This window comes from Pristiophorus japonicus, chromosome 12 (genome assembly GCF_044704955.1).
Source record: "Pristiophorus japonicus isolate sPriJap1 chromosome 12, sPriJap1.hap1, whole genome shotgun sequence".
Taxonomy (NCBI): Eukaryota; Metazoa; Chordata; class Chondrichthyes; family Pristiophoridae; genus Pristiophorus; species Pristiophorus japonicus.
The window spans coordinates 205,293,958-205,310,516 of NC_091988.1; the positions used below are offsets into that span (position 1 = coordinate 205,293,958).

The following is a 16,559-nucleotide window of genomic DNA, read 5'->3' on the forward strand; positions in this document are numbered from 1 at the left end:
AGGGGCTGAATGATCTCCTATTCCTATGCTCCTAAGTAGGTCCAAGCTCGTGAATTCTGAGCTTTTCCTATCCTGACCCAATTCGTTGTGCAGCAAAGCAAAAAAAAACTTGAAATCCTCCAGCCTGACAATACTGCACTCTCGGTCCAGATGGCCCAGAGTACAATGACCTTGCTTGTAATACTACACAACTGTCCCTAGAGGAAACATTATTTCAGCTTAAAGCAAGGAAATATGTTGAACAATTTTGTGCAGGTTGATTTTTCTATTAACAACAAAAATGCAATGCAGTCTTGGCATCACCCAAGTTAGCCCTGAATAAGATATGATTGGTATTGGCAAGTCAGTCAGTAGCAGTTTGTCTATTGGCTGTCCCCTCCCAGCCACGCCCTCCACTCCTTACAGGTCTCGGCCATTTTACTTTTGTACCAAAATCTTTTCTCCCAATTTTTAATTGCTTTAAAGGCTGCCATTGTAGAGAAAGCAAAAGTAATATTAAAGGCCTTAATTGTATTAAATATCTCGAACTAGACTCTCATCTCACTTCATTTTTTCACCCAAATGTTCATTTCTATGCTGTTTATCGTTGTTTCTTGTTCTGTGTGTAGCGTTAAATTGTTTTTATTGTCCCAAACCCTCCCCACTCCCCAAAAAAACACTTGCTGATTAAAATTTAGAACTTTTTTTTTCTGTTTGACATTTTTTTAAATTTAATACGCAATTGGGTTGTTCATGATTTCAGGAAGCACTCTGTTGAAACTAAAGGTTTAGTGACCCTGAAATGTGACACCAAGTAACATGAAATGTGGTATGGACTCCTGAACGGGAACAGGAACTATTCATTTTCTACAAATCCTAAAATTTCAACCATCATAAAGTGAAGACGATAAGGGATACAATGTTGTAAAACTATTCAATTATACTTGGAGATTTTGATCAAGAAATTTGCTATTTTGGCAAAATCTCCACTGATGAAAAGCCTAACTTCCCAGCCGTGATAGTCTTGGTAGCGATCGGAAATCTGTCGCCTTTCCGACGCACTCCTCCCAGCCCACTGGACCGGCTGGAATGTAGGCAGGGAACAGTCATATCCAGGGCTCAGCCTTGCATAGGAATTCCCACTTCCCACAAACTGCAGAGGCCCTGGTGAGACCATGAGTACTGGGGCTGCCAGATGGCAGAGTTTCAACTCACCTGTGCACTCAGGTCAGCATCATGGTCTACGCCCCCAAAGAGGACCTGAAATGTCTTGTAATAAATGAGCTGTGTGCCCCCCACCCCAAACACAACTTGTGGCTGAGCATGGGTGTCTGCCATTAGCAGACCTCCCCTTAGCCAGAAGCTTTGGAGTTAGCGGCAGATATCTCGAACATACGAATCTTGGAACCACCACAACCACCCCCATTTGTTGCAGCCTTATTCCATCACACCCCTGCTTTGAAAAATATTGGCCTGGATTTTGCAGTCAGTGGTGAAGGAACAGCGCTCACTGTTCACTACACTGACAGCTGCCCAGAGTCTTCGCGGACTTTTAAGCAAAAACCTGTTCTTCCGGTATCTGATCCAGCGCGGGGCCCTCTCGAGTGGATCTGTGGCCTGTGTAAGCAGGGAAAGAAACACCAAGGCTCTTCAACCAATCAGATTGAAGAAACCTCACTGAGATACAGAGTCCAAACCAGGAAGTATAAAGCAGGAGGTATAAATTAGATATAAATAATGTACAGAAAGCAAAATAAAAATTGGAAATGAAAGATGGGATTAAGAGAGAGGGATAAAAGAGACACAGAAAAACTTTTAAAAATTATTTAAATTTTTTTTTAAATCTCCGACATTAATTAACTTCTGAAGGAATGAGATTCCACATTTGTAAAATTACATTTTCAGTGCCAGAGAGGTTATTCGTCAGTTCTTTTCACTCATCACGCCGTTAAAAATTCACTTACCCCTGAATGCGCCATCCCTACCTGGCGTGTTTAGTGGGTAACTTGTAGGTTACGTCATTGCGCGTATTTTAATGCCGTGTCTATCGGCGAGGTTCTGTTACAGCACAGCCTGTTGAGGAGCAGGGCAACTTGGACCGCACCTTCCAGATTTCTGCGTTTAACTGCGCGTGTGTGTACTCCGGAGGTTGCTGTCTGATTTACTCCATAATAACAGTGCGAGCCTCTTCGCCTCGCCATTATTCTCAATGCAAAATCTGGGCCATTGAGTGTAAAATGCTCTGTTGAAATTTAAGTGGTGTTTCGACTTCACCAAGTGCAAGTACTGGAAACTGTATAGTGATTGTTCTCGAGAGGGACCCATACCAGGTTTATTCTCCTGCCGCCCCCCCCCACCTTGGCTTATTTGGTTTATAAATTGTTTCGCTTCAACTGCACTAAAACAGCGTGTGTCTGATTGTGAGCCTGACCTGTAGACATCCCTCTGTTGAATGTTTCCCATGACCAGTTTTAAGATGCCAACTGTACCATGTTTGTAAAAAGCGTTGCAGTGTTGCATGTCCAGTTAATTGTGTTCTTTGTTTTTGTATGTCTCCCCAATAGGTGGTTCAGGTATTGTTGTGTCATGAAAACTATTCATCATCAATTTAAATTCTTGCATAAATTGTGTTTATCACCATACAAACTAAATCTCTGGTTTTAAAGGGTAAAAAGTACTTCCATGTATTTCAGATAATTCTTTGCATCTGATTGGCACTCAATGAGTCAGTATGACTTTTATTATTTTGTTATTTCCCAAAGTAAAAAGTCTCCACCACCCAGCCTTTCACCCACTCTCTTTAATTTTTTTTTGCCTTTCATAACAAAATTTGATTTGAGCCTCTTCCCCCTTGCCCCAGATATGGATATTTCTCCATCCAAGGTCTGGGTGGGACAGTGGACTTGGAACGCTGTTCATGCACCCAAGTTAAATAAAACTTCAACAAAAGAAACAAAAATCCCTTTATTTTTTTTTGGTGGAAAGGAGAGGAAAGTTTAATCACTACTTTGACATCTTGGGTCACGACAGGCCACACCAACCACTCGTAATGTCCGAGAGTCTTTCTAGCATCCTTGCTGCTGCACAGCAGGCACTGGGCCAAAACAATCTCACTCTTTATGAAGCATCTTTTGATGAAATGGTATGGTGCTAAATACATGATCAGTTAATTGAATTTAAGATTGGTTGTGGGGCTCGCCACTGTTAATTGGCTATTGCTGGCTTTCTGCAGAACTGAAAGGCTGTTCAGATAGAACCGTGTGACTGAAGGTGTTTCAATACAGGTCCCATTGACTTTTATTAGCCGAAGCAATTTGATTTGGAATGTGAATGTTATTTCTCTCTCCCTATCCCCGCCATGGCTCAGTGGGTAGTTAGCTGAAGTCAGCTTGGGCGGCTTTGGAACTGGTTAGAAGAACACTGCAATTGGTCCAATTATCTCCGGGCTGGGAGAGGAAAGATCCACTCGGCTCCTGTTCCTGATTAGCAACCATCAGCCCTAGCTGGAAGTGTGTGTATCATAGAATCATAGAAATTTACAGCACGCAAGGAGGCCATTCAGCCCATCGTGGCTATGCCAACCGAAAAAGAGCTATCCAGCCTAATCCCACCTTCCAGCTCTTGGTCCGTAGCCTTGTAGGTTGCAGCATTTCAAGTACATTTTAAATATGATGAGGGTTTCTGCCTCTACTACCCTTTTAGGTGTATGTGTGTGTGTGAGAGAAAGAGGTGTATGTGTGTCATGAAAAATAAATTCAATTCTAAAATTATTTTCAAAACCTACAGTCTTGATCTTTAAATCTGTAGTGAAACACCTTCAAAGATTTAAGTCACACCTCTCAAGTGCATATTGAAACCACTTTTATCATTTGCTATATTACAGAACAGTGCCTTAATAGTTCTTTTGCTTCTTCATTCGAGTCTACATATAAACAATATACAGTACAGTGTAGTATTGTATACTTTTTGCCCCTTTGTCAATCGTGTTTACGATCACATCTCCAAAACATGTTTCCCTCAAGCTGTCCAATGGAAAGAGCATAATAATTTAGCAGACACGAAGACCAAATTTTAGAATCGGCGCAATGCAGCAGAGGAGTGAGACTTGTAATTGGACTCAAATAAAGGTGACCCTTTAACCCATTTCATCGCATCCTTTCAGTCACAGCCCTGCCATCTTCCCAACACAGTTTGAATGCCTACTTCTACTGTAACGTCCTCCACGATTGGATATCCTTTTGAAGATGATCATAAACTTAGATATGAATATTGGCCACTTGTGCAGCTGTCACATCTGTGGAACTGTACCCCAAAGGAGCAGGCAGTCGGATAAACACCTAAAGCGGGATAGTTGTTAACGCTGCAAGATGTCCTCCTTTTCCTTGCATCAATTTCAGTGGAACTGGTCACATTGTCGGCAGTAAAAGTTCACTCACATTTTAGAAGTTATTGCTAATAGAATCAAAGGCGGGTAAATGGAATTAAGATACAGATCAACCATGATCTCATTGAATGGCGGAACAGGTTTGAGGGGCTTAATGGCTCCCTCCTGTTCCTATGTTCCTTCATAGAACTCATGTTCTAGGAGCCAAGATCCTATTGAACAATGACCGTAGTGGAGTGTATGGTCAGTGATTAGGATCAAGTAGAATTCTACCATTCCTCCCACTTCAACCACCCAAAAGACTTCCAGTTAAATTGTTAGCCAGTCTTGTCTCCTGCAACTTGGTGGCTATTCCTGTTGGATCTATATCCTTCCATTCTGTGCAATATACATTGCTCCCCTTGAGTTCAGTGCACTGTTGCACTGATATCAGCTCATTGCTGCATTATTCCTTCATTCGGTGGAATGGTTCAGATGAAAGGGGGCGGGGGTGGGGGGGACCAATCTGATTTTGGCAATCTCCGATCAGATGCAGTTTCATCGTTTTGAACTTTTGAGCACGGAATTGAAAAGCATAAATCATTTTTTTGGCAAAGTTTTGTGTTTAACTGAGGCAGCCCTGTAGATTGCATTCTCCTTTCCCCCTGTGCTATTGGCTCCAACATTGGAGGGTGAAGCGGAGCACCTTGTCCCACATTGTTGATATGAAGACTCGGGTCCTTTGATTCTAATGCTGACATTAATGACTACCAAATGGATACAGCCTCATTGCTACTGGGATAGGAGCGGTGTTCCTTTGTGAATGCTGTTCTTTGCTGCATGGGCTGTGAGCTTGTGCTTGTTTTGATTGCTTTGCTTGTAGTTACTAATGCCTAGTTGTTTTCCCTCCCCGTGGTGTGTGGTATTGGGGTTATATCATAGCTCTTCATACAGATACAGCATCGGGGCTACTGATTCGCAGTATCCATTTGGTAACACAGCGGCTGAACTCCCAGTGGAGGCAGGACATGAGCATCTCACTGGCAGCACTTGAATTACTCTCCGGGTTGGCCAAGGTACTGTAATGGTTAACATTTCTTGCAATTTTATGCTATATGATGTCTAGTTGTATGAACTATTGCTCTTGAAATGACAACATGAAGTCACAAAGGGACTGAAACTGGGCCCCGCTAGTCGCTCGCTCATCAAACAGGCTGTGGTTACAATAACTGGGAAGGGAAGGGAAAGCTGTTGGGTAAAAGCAGAGGATCTTTACTTGTGTCTTCAGAGTCGGGAATTGCTGCAAAGGTAGATTATGAAGCAGCACTTTGAGACCCAGAAGACCATGAGGGAACTGAGCAGGATCAGTGGGGCACAATTGCACAACAATTATTCAAGATGGTTTCCTGTTGGTTAAAGTTCCTAATCGTTCCTGGTCAGATAGGTTTCCCTGTGCTCGGCAATGACCAACGAATCCAGTGCTTTTCAACAAATCCATGAAGGCATCCTCACAGCCTGAATAGAGTATTCAGTGTCCCTCAGTCTTTGCCAACCTTCACTTAAACTCTCTAACGAGAAGTAAGTGGGGTGTGTCCCTACAGGGAGACGGTGTATGCTTTATTGGACAAACAAAAATTCTACTTGTGCGTAATTCTCAGTTGCTTGATCTGGGACTCTGGAGCACAGTGTTGGGTTTCTGGGTATATCGGGCACCCAGCTGACCAAAACAAGAAATTGCAACAGGAGCTATGATACAGCATCTTGGTTTGCCTGGCTACAAATCGGACTCGGGAGGTGCCTGTACGTATGTTTGTACACAAAACATTTCAGTAAGCTCTGCTCCCGTTTATAAAATGCCCAGGTTCTGATGGACCCCAGACCAGAGCACTTTCCTTAAAGCTGGATTTGACAACACACTGGAATTGTGAAGCGATGCGGGCTGGCCTGACTCAGCAATGCACAATTAGCAGTATAACTGCACACTGTGTGTAATAACGCCTTCAGATAATTTGAAGTTGGTTGCACAGATAATATTTTTAGGTTTCTAAGAACTTGAAGCCTGTGAGCAGTGTTTGTGTGTGCTGATAGTCTACAGTTTGTCTTGATATGATCTTGACCGGTGAATAACTGACTGCTGCTTGACATTTCTAGTGGTCAATTATTTGAGGTTTTAGACTTTCACACCAGCACTCTTTCTCAATCCAACAACTGTGAGCATGTTGCAAACAAAAGATTCTGGGTGTATATGACGATGCAATTCAAATCCAGCCCTGGCCGCAGAGGTGTAATGGAAGAATTACTTCACAGTTCGAAAGGCAAAATTGCAAGTTACTTCCTGTGTGCATCAAAGAGCCCTTCAGTTAAATTGTGACCTGCGATCTGCAGAGGTAAACTAATAACCTGAGCACTGTGGAAGGGACCAAATTAAACAAAATGCGATCATTGACAAACTAAAGCTTAAGATGTGATTGCACTGGAGAGGGTACAGAGGAGATTTACAAGGATGTTGCCTGGACTGGAGAATTTTAGCTATGAGGAAAGATTGGAGAGGCTGGGGTTGTTTTATTTGGAACAGAGGAGGCTGAGGGGAGACCTGATTGAGGTGTATAAAATTGTGAGGGGCCCAGATAGAAAGGACCTTGGCAGAGGGGTCAACAACCAGGGGGCATAGATTTAAAGTCATTGGTACAGGTGCAGCGCCTAAAATGTGGGACCGGGGCCATTCCGGATTCCGAGCTTTTCCGGACTTTCGATTTGCTTTCTGATGGCCCAGGAGGTCGTCGGGCGGGCCAGCGAGGAGGCCCCGAGTAAGGGCAGCAGCAGGACCCCGAGATCGGCAGGGTCGTCTGGTCTGGATTCCGGAACATTTTACGGATTCCGGATGACCCTGCCACCGATTGTTCCGGATTCCAGAACTCCGGATTCTCTACGCTGCACATGTAGGAGGTTTAGAGGTGATTCGAGGGGAAATCTTTTGATCCAGAGGATGTTGGGAGTCTGGAACTCACTGCCTGAACGAGTGGAAGAGGCAGAAACCCTCACCACATTTAAAAAATACTTGGGTGTCCACCTGAAGTGCCGTAAGCTACAGGGCTACGGTCCGAGAGTTGAAAAGTGGGATTAGGCTGGATAGCTCTTGGTTGGCCAACGCGGACACGATGAGCTGAAATAGCCTCCTTCGGTGCTGTAATTGTCTATGATTCTATGATGTTTGCTATGATGTATTCCACACCCTCCATTTACTGTTGAGAGTAAGCCCAGGCTACGCGTTAGATTTGATCTTGGGGTGGTCGCTCTGTTCCTGTGCTTTTTTTTATTCACAAAGAAAGTTTTGCAATCCCTTGTCTATCTGCTCGGCCTGTGTTTGCTGTCTTGAGCATGACTAGAATTTAGGAGGTGGGTTTTTGAAGAACGGCATGATTACATCTCCATTGCACTGAGGTATTTGACCCGAGTCTTGGACCTTTTTCTGTCAACAGTTTGCTATTCGGCAGCATAGTGGTTATATAACTGGACTAGTAATCCAGGGGCCTGAACTAATGACTCGGATGTAAGTTCAAATCCCACCACAGCAGCTGGAGAATTTACATTCAGTTAAATAAAGCTGGAATAAATAGCTAGTGTCAGTAATGGTGATCATGAATCTACCGGATTGTCGTAAAAACCCATCGGGTTCACTAGGGAAGGAAATCTGCCGCCCTTATCAGGCCTAAGTGACTCCAGACCCACAGCAATGTGGTTGACTCTTAACTGCCCTCTGAAATGGCCCAGCGAGACACTCCGTTGTATTCAAGGCGGCGGCTCACCACCACCTTCCCGAGGGCGATTAGGAATGAGGAATATTAAATTAATTATTTTTTTTAATTGGGTATTTTGAAAGCTGGTTGTGTGATTGATTTACTTCAATTTGTAAAGTTTTAGATATCTTTAATTTACAGTATTGTAAAGGAAACGGACAGAGTTGAATATGAAAAATTGGTCTCTATGGCAATGGGTTCAAATGAGGTGTGAGCATAAAAATTAACAAGTTGGTAGTAACTAGGGAACGGGGCAATTTTTTTAACTAAATAAATTAAGAGTTAGGGAATAAATCCAGGGGAAGGCCAGTGAAGTGATTAGTATAGCATGTTCAAAAGGAACAAGGGCCTAATTTGATGTCATTACATCTAATTGCCTTTTCCTATATTTCTTAAAATCCTATATTCAGATAGTGAAGCTGTAAAACAACCCCTTGCTTCAGCAGCCTCCCTTTCACAATCTGTCTTGCATTCCTTTTCACTGATCCCCAAAATGGTTGCCAATGTCTTGTTTTGTGAAACAGGTAAAGGTGAGTGTGGATTCAACAGACCGGAAGCGTGCAGTTAGTTCTGTGTGCAGTTATATCGTTCACCAGTGCAGTCGGCCCGCTCCATTTCATTCCCGAGATCTACACTCCATGATTGTGGCCGCCTTTCAGTGTCTCTGCGTCTGGCTCACAGAACACCCAGATATGCTAAATGAAAAGGTACGTTTGACCGAGCATAAATTACATAGGATATACGGAAACAGGCCATTCGGCCCAGCCAGTCCATGCCGGCGTTTATGCTCCATTCGAGCCGCCTCCCGTCTTTCCTCATCTAAATCTATCAGCGCAACCTTCTGTTCCCTTCTCCCTGATATGCTTGTCTTGCCTCCCCTTAAATGCATCGACACTATTCGCTTCAACCACTCCCTGTGGCAGCGAATTCCACACTCTCCCCACTCTCTGGGTAAAGAAGTTTCTTCTGAATTCCCCATTGGATTTCTTGGTGACTATCTTATATTGATGGCCTCTAGTTATGCTCTTCCCCACAAGTGGAAACATTCTCTCTGTATCCACTCTATCAAAACCTTTCATCATTTTAAAGACCTCTATTAGGTCATCCCTCAACCTTTTTTCAAGAGAAAAGAGACCCAGCCTGTTCACCCACCTCGCATTTCTGGTATGATTGTAAATGAGGGGTTGACTTTGTGTTACCCGTTTTGCTGTGTGGTTTTGCAGTAGTTTGAATGATGAGTAATGAGTTTATGCTATATGTCAATCCATCATTCTTCCCTTTCTCATCTCCTCGGCTCTGCTTCTTTCCACCCACCATCATTTTCCCCAGGTGGGGTTGTGTTACTAAGTGTTAGTCATGCCAAGAGTACAAGCCAGACGATCTCCCAGATTTGCTAGGAAACCACAAATGAAGCTTCATCCCTGCTATTCAGTCGAAACAGGGAGACGCGGGCTGTGAGATGGGAATTCAAGGAGACAATAATCAAAAGTGATGTGACTTGCATCAAAACCTCTGGCTGAGAAAATGGTTTAATTTTATCCATTTAAAAAGTTGAATGAAGGGAGTATGACTGCACCTCTGTAACTTGAAGTTTGGTGTGTTTTGTTCAGTCTAACTTTCTTCCTGTTTTTTCAGGACTGCCTGATTGAAGTGCTGGAGATTGTGGAGCTGGGTATCTCAGGCAGCAAGTCTAAAACCAGTGATCAGGAGGTGCGATACAAGGGCGATAAGGAACTGAACCCTGCTTCAATGCGGGTAAAGGATGCTGCTGAGGCTACGCTCACCTGGTAAGGCACACAACTAACTTTTAGAACAACATTGCTAGAATTAGCCCAACTAATGTCCTTTAGAGAAGCAATCCTGTCATTCTTACCCGGTCTCAGTCCGTACCAGTGTGGTTGATGCCTAGCAGCCCTCTGAAGTGGCCCAGCAAATCACTCAGGGCAACTACAAGATGGGCAATAAATGCTGACTTTGCCAGTGACACCCACATCCTGAATGAATTTTAATAAATCTGATATGATCTGTGCAGCGTTGGGTGCTGAGTTTCCCTATATTACATCAGCGACTACACTTCAAAAGTAATTTATTGGTTAGGAAGTTCTTTGGGATGTCCTAAGGGTGTGAAAGGTGCTATATAAATGCAAGTTCTTTCTAATTACTGTTAGTTTTGATGTGTTGGTAGAAGAGCTAAAAATAGACAAAATCAGTCAGACCAAGGAGACCTGAATTTTGCTGAATCTGCTGGCTGCTTAAGGCTAAATTTATTTTATTAATATAGATTTATATAAACTTGTGTGCTGCTTTTTAAAGGGTTGTACTTGTTCAAACATGTACAGATATAATGGATATTATACTTGTGTTTTTTTCTCCCTAGTATAATGCAGTTGCTTGGAGCATTCCCCTCTCCCAGTGGCCCCGCCTCGCCATGCAGTCTTCTCAACGAAGAGACACTAATCAAATACTCCAGGCTGACCTCAACCAGCAAGAACCATTTCCGATACTTTGTCTTGGACAACAGCATCATCTTAGCAATGCTGGAACAGCCCCTGGGCAATGATCAGAGTGAGTTCGCAATCTGCTTCAGGTCAAGTGCTTGTTAATTTTTGTATTGTTTTTGTAGTTGGATATTATCAAAGTTGCCCAAGAAGCATGAAGTTAACTTGCTCAAAAATCAAATCTAGCCTTGCCGCTCTTTGTATTCCTGCTTTATTGGCAGTTTGCAGATCTTTCAGCTCAGACTATTTTAACCAACCCAATATAAACTAGGAATACCCAGGCGGTGCAGAATCTAAGCTAATTCATGTAATGCAGGACCACTTTCAGACCCAGTGCATTGGGGATATCACAAAGAGCCAACTTGTATTGCAGCTTGGTAAATGCAAAGACTCAGTATTGGGAATCAAATTAGGAAACCCCCAGGGTACCAGTGGCCATAGCGAGATTAAATGTGACATAATGTGGAACAAACCAATATCCAGTTATACAACTTTAAAACGGACAGTTTCAAGGGAATGAGAGGGCAATTTAAACCGTTTGTCTGGGGTGCAGCACTCCAGAAAATCTCGGGTGAAAACGAAGAGAATACCTTTAAAGGCATATTACAGGACATAAATCAAATAACGAGAACTAGTAAGTGCAGATGAAACAAATGTGTTAAAAGTATTAAAAAGACAATCAAAGTGGAATAAGTCAGAAAAGAAAAGCCTATGATTGGGGGGGCGGTGGGGGGGGGGCAGGTTAGTGAAACCTCTGGGAAGCAAGCAGCAACTTCCATAAAATGTAAAGTAAGCTATCGCAGTAGCAAAGAAGAAACAGGAAATAAGCACTGTTGTAGCAGCTAAATGCAACAGTAAGCAATTCTTCAGCACAACAGCAAGAGGTTGGTGAAGAAATGAGATCTGTTGAGAATGCAACCAGAGGCAAACTAAAAGCAGCTAACATTCCAAGTGATTATTTTCTAGAAGTATTCACTAGAGAAGATACTCATCATAGGAGATAGATATTTGACAGGGTGGGGGAATGGGACTATGTGGATCGCTCTTTCCGAGAGCCAGTGCTGAACGGCCTCCTGTGCTGTATAATTCTGTGCTTCCTCCTGTTCTCCCTGTACTTATCAGCTTGCCCCCTCTCTGGCATGATCCTTTATATGTATTGAATTTACCACCTTATGGAGCATTTCTTCCAGAAATCTTCTCTTCCGCATATGTTGCAAACTCTAGCCGACTAATCTGGGCGGTATACAGACCTGTGGTATCTGAGCTGAGTCCCATTGTCTGGGGTTTTACTGCACCTTGGTCCTGCAGCCAACAGTGAAGCTCTGATTTGTGCCTTTGCCTTGCCTTGCCTTGTGTCGTGTATTTGCTTCATGGGTTCTTTGTTTAAGAATTCATAGCTTCATATTAGCTGTAACTAGGTGGTTTATTAGCAAAGGTTTAACAATGAAACTGAACACTACCAGTTCATACATCAGGCTCACAACAGCCCACCTCATCATGGGGAGCCTGAGCTCAATGAACTGGGGTTTTATTGAGTCTTGCGAACATCACCTGACTGGCTAAACCACTCAGAGCTCCACAAACCTGGGAGGATGCTCACAGGTGCAAACATTACACCTTGCAAACCTCTTGCCAAACACAGCGTGTTCATTTTCATATGTTCGGGTTACAGAGCCTCTTTGCTGCTTTGAGCGAATTGGGAATAGTGAGGGGAGTTTTTAAACTCTTGGCTGTGTCCCAGCACTTCCTTTAGCTGCTTATGCTCATCGGCACCCACCTTGAGGTCAATGTGCAGGATGTAATCAACTCTCAGGCTGTGTTATCCAAAAACACCTTGACTGCGTCACAAGTGAATGCAACTGATAGTTTCCCAATGCAGTCATCTGCTCCACTCCTGCTTTGTAGCCTTGGTGCACTCCAAAAAGTAAATAGCTTTTACAATGTCAGGGCACAGGAGTTGTAATGTTGTGGAGTTGGATCACTCAGTCCACACCCTGCAATAGCCACAGGATGTGGGTTTGTGTCTGTAATTTCCCCCACGCAAATAAAGAGGAAAAAATAGCTACCTATGCTGGAAATACACCGTGGGTCTGTCAGCATCGCAGGGGAGGTGGCGGGGCAGGGCGGGCCGGGGGTGGGGTGGGGGGGGTGAAGAAGACACGGTACCTTTTGGATATAACACTTCCCCCACACACAGAGTTCCTAATCTTAGCCAAGTCGCTGTGGGGCAGAACCAACGTTTTGGAATAGCATTGCTGGGAATCTGGAATCTGTCAGTGCCCCCTCTGCTGTGTAAGGAGGGGAGATCCAGCTGGACAAAGGGAGCCAGGTCGCTTAAAAAGAGCCTGTTACTCATTGTGAATTTTTGCTGCACTTCAGTATCGTACTGGTATATGTTTTGCTTTCTTTTCCAACAGATCCTTGCCCCTCAGTTACTGTCCTGATCCGGGGAATGTCTGGGAGGCACGCATGGACCATGCAACTCTATCACCAGCCAAGGGGGTCTCGAGCAAGCCAAAAGGTTTGAGCTCTGCACCAGTGCTGTATTACCTGATGCATCAACCTCTTATTCTAGTAACCAGTTTACCTAATAGGTTCATCATTTTACAGAAATATTAAGTTGACTTCATACATGGAATCAGAACACCAAAACAGTGAAAAGTCGACAAGTATTGTCATTCTGTAAAACAGTATTTATTGTGGAATCCCCGCCAGTCAAAAGAAAATACACCCACAGCCTGCTGATTGGGAGTGTGCTTGCTGGAGCTCGTCTCTTCTCACAGCATTCCCGCACAGAGCAGTGCAGGCAGCCAGCATAGTTCACACTAGGACACAATGGTTCCCAATGGTGCAAGAGGCATTGCAGCAAGCAACTGTTGCCAGAAATAGTATGTGATTCACGGTTGGTTGAATTGCAATCTCTTGGTGAGGTGAGCGCAGGACCTGGTCCTGCGCCTGTGAGTTCACGTGCTGACACGGATGATGCTCAGAATGATTTGTAACTTTAGTGAACACCATCCATTAAACCATAAACATTTACAACTCGCAAGGAGGCCATTCAGCTCGACATGTCTGCAGACAATTTGCTAGAGCAATCCAAAGCTAATCCCACTTGCTCCCCAGAGCCTTGTGTCTTTCTCTACTCCGAATATTGATCTAATATTCCCTTAAAACATGCCTCTCTGTGGCAGATCATTCCAAGCTACAACAACCCTCTGTGCAAAGAGAGTCATTAGTTATTTTCGAAGCAAGTTGAGCGTATCTAAAACGTCACTTCCTGCTTTCCTGATGGTATAAGCAATATGTAACTAAGCTACTACGATCAGCTCGTGGTCTTGGCTGGGTTCGCAATGCTCAGACCATATGGGTGCCAGAATTGGTCTCGCCCCCCCCCCCCCCCCCCCCCGGCCTGGGGTAACAGAAGGAATGATAATCAAGCCGGTTCCTGATCATTATCCAGGGATCTCTGTTGGAACGTGCACCTGTGGGAATTGTGTCCTGGGATTGACTCTGAAATCCCCTATGGTCAAATAGTCTTCTGGCACTCATAGGTGGAGCCACACCCCAGCAGCAATCCGGAGCAGTCGGGAGGAGAGAAACATACACAGAAAACGATTGTAATGTAACTGCAATGTCGTCCACAGGCATTTGTTCCTGAGCCTCATCCTCCTCCAAAAGATGACGTGGGGATCAAGTACAATGTCAAACATCGGCCATTCCCTGAGGAGGTAGACAAAATTCCATTTGTAAAAGCTGATCTTAGCATTCCTGATCTGCACGAGATTGTCACTGACCAGGTAAGAGTGAACATGGATAACAGTCGGACACATTAAATGCTAAAACTGCTGGTTAAATGGTTCTAAACTCCAACACTTGCCTGTTAAATGGTCTTTAATTCTAATATTATTGGTAATTCCGTGAATTCCATGTGCGGGGTGCTCCCTTTTACACTCCAGTCCTGTAGTGTGCAGGTCGTCGCCATCGTAATATGGAGTCCCAGAGTGAATGTTACATGGGAGCAACATTCTTTACTGCCACATAGGGTCCCAACCCGACAGCAGATTAGTACGTGTGCGTTCTCGCGAGTTAGCCCTGCAGCGTCCCACTGTTTATACTCCGAAGTGTAGGAGAGCCCGGTGTAGTGATCTGCACACACAACAGCTGCACTACTTCGAGACAGCGTTCACGTGGGTTTGGTGCTGGCAGCCTTAAATTTAGAGGAATATTCAGCTTAGAACAGGGTGGATAAAGGGGAACCAGTCGATGTGGTGTATTTGGATTTCCAGAAGGCATTTGACAAGGTGCCACATAAAAAGGTTACTGCACAAGATAAAAGTTCACGGGGTTGGGGGTAATATATTAGCATGGATAGAGGATTGGCTAACTAACTGAAAACAGAATCGGGATAAATGGTTCATTCTCGGGTTGACAACCAGTAACTAGTGGGGTGCCGCAGGGATCAGTGCTGGGACCCCAACTATTTACAATCTATATTAACTACTTGGAAGAAAGGACTGAGTGTAACTTAGCCAAGTTTGCTGACGATACAAAGATGGGAGGAAAAGTTGTGTGAGGAGGACACAACAAATCTGCAAAAGGACATAGACAGGCTAAGTGAGGGGGCAAAAATTTGGCAGATGAAGTATAATGTTGGAAAGTCTGAGGTCATGCACTTCGGCAGCAAAACATCAAAGAGCAAGTTATTATTTAAATGGAGAAAGATTGCAAAGTGCCGCAGTACAGAGGGACCTGGGGGTACTTGTGCATGAAACACAAAAGGATAGTATGCAGATACAGCAAGTGATCAGGAAGACCAATGGAATCTTGGCCTTTATTGCAAAGGGGATGGAGTATAAAAGCAGGGAAGTCTTGCTACAGTTATACGGGGTATTGGTGAGGCCACACCTGGAATACTGCATATAATTTTAGTTTCCATGTTTACGAAAGGATATACTTGCTTTGGAGGCAGTTCAGAGAAAGTTCACTAGGTTGATTCTGGAGGTGAGGGGGTTGACTTATGAGGAAAGGTTGAGTAGGTTGGGCCTCTACTCATTGGAATTCAGAAGAATGAGAGGTGATCTTATCGAAACGTATAAGATTATGAGGGGGCTTGACGAGGTGGATGCAGAGGATATTTCCACTGATAGGGGAGACTAGAACTAGAGGGCATAATCTTAGAATAAGGGGCCACCCATTTAATACTGAGATGAGGAGGAATTTCCTCTGAGGGTTGTAAATTTGTGGAATTCTCTGCCTCAGAGAGCTGTGGAAGCTGGGACATTGAATACATTTATTCAGAGATAGACAGTTTCTTAACCGATAAGGGATTAAGGGGTTATGGGGAACGGGCAGGGAAGTGGAGCTGAGTCCATGATCGGATGAGTCCATGATCGGATCAGCCATGATCGTATTAAATGGTGGAGCAGGCCTTCTCCTGCTCCAATTTCTTATGTTCTCAGAAAAAAAAAGACTTGTATTTATGTAGCGCCTTTCACGACCACCGGACATCTCAAAACGCTTTACAGCTAATGAAGTACTTTTGGAATCTAGTCACTGTTGTAATTTGGGAAATGCGGCAGCCAATTTGCACACAGCAAGCTCCAACAACAACAATGTGATAATGATCAGATAATCTGTTTGTGGTAATGGTTGAGGGATAAATATTGGCCGGGATACCGGGGAGAACTCCGCTACTCTTCTTCGAAATAGTGCCACAAGATCTTTTACGTCCCCCTGAGAGAGCAGACGGGGCCTCGGTTTAACTTCTCATCCGAAAAACGGCACCTCCGACAGTGCAGCACTCCCTCAGCACCGCACTGGGAGTGTTGGCCTAGGTTTATGTGCTCAAGTCTCTAGAGTGGGAGTAGAGAAAAGAGTGAACTTGTTTGCTATCCGTTCTGAAGTATATTGCCCCAAACACCA

At 44.0% G+C, this 16,559-nt stretch overlaps 1 protein-coding gene across 4 annotated transcripts in view; it reads left to right on the forward strand.

The window, feature by feature from the left end:
* The window catches only part of ralgapb (Ral GTPase activating protein non-catalytic subunit beta), a 140,631-nt gene that overhangs the window by 92,447 nt on the left and 31,625 nt on the right, over positions 1-16,559 (forward strand). For 2 of the 4 annotated variants that reach the window (XM_070896492.1, XM_070896494.1), the window contains 6 exons: positions 5,285-5,418; positions 8,664-8,846; positions 9,775-9,926; positions 10,517-10,704; positions 13,055-13,158; positions 14,282-14,434. In XM_070896492.1, coding sequence (XP_070752593.1) covers positions 5,285-5,418; positions 8,664-8,846; positions 9,775-9,926; positions 10,517-10,704; positions 13,055-13,158; positions 14,282-14,434 — 914 coding nt within the window. The remainder of the gene's footprint in view (positions 1-5,284; positions 5,419-8,663; positions 8,847-9,774; positions 9,927-10,516; positions 10,705-13,054; positions 13,159-14,281; positions 14,435-16,559) is intronic. The other 2 variants (XM_070896493.1, XM_070896495.1) reach the window with 1 other exon arrangement.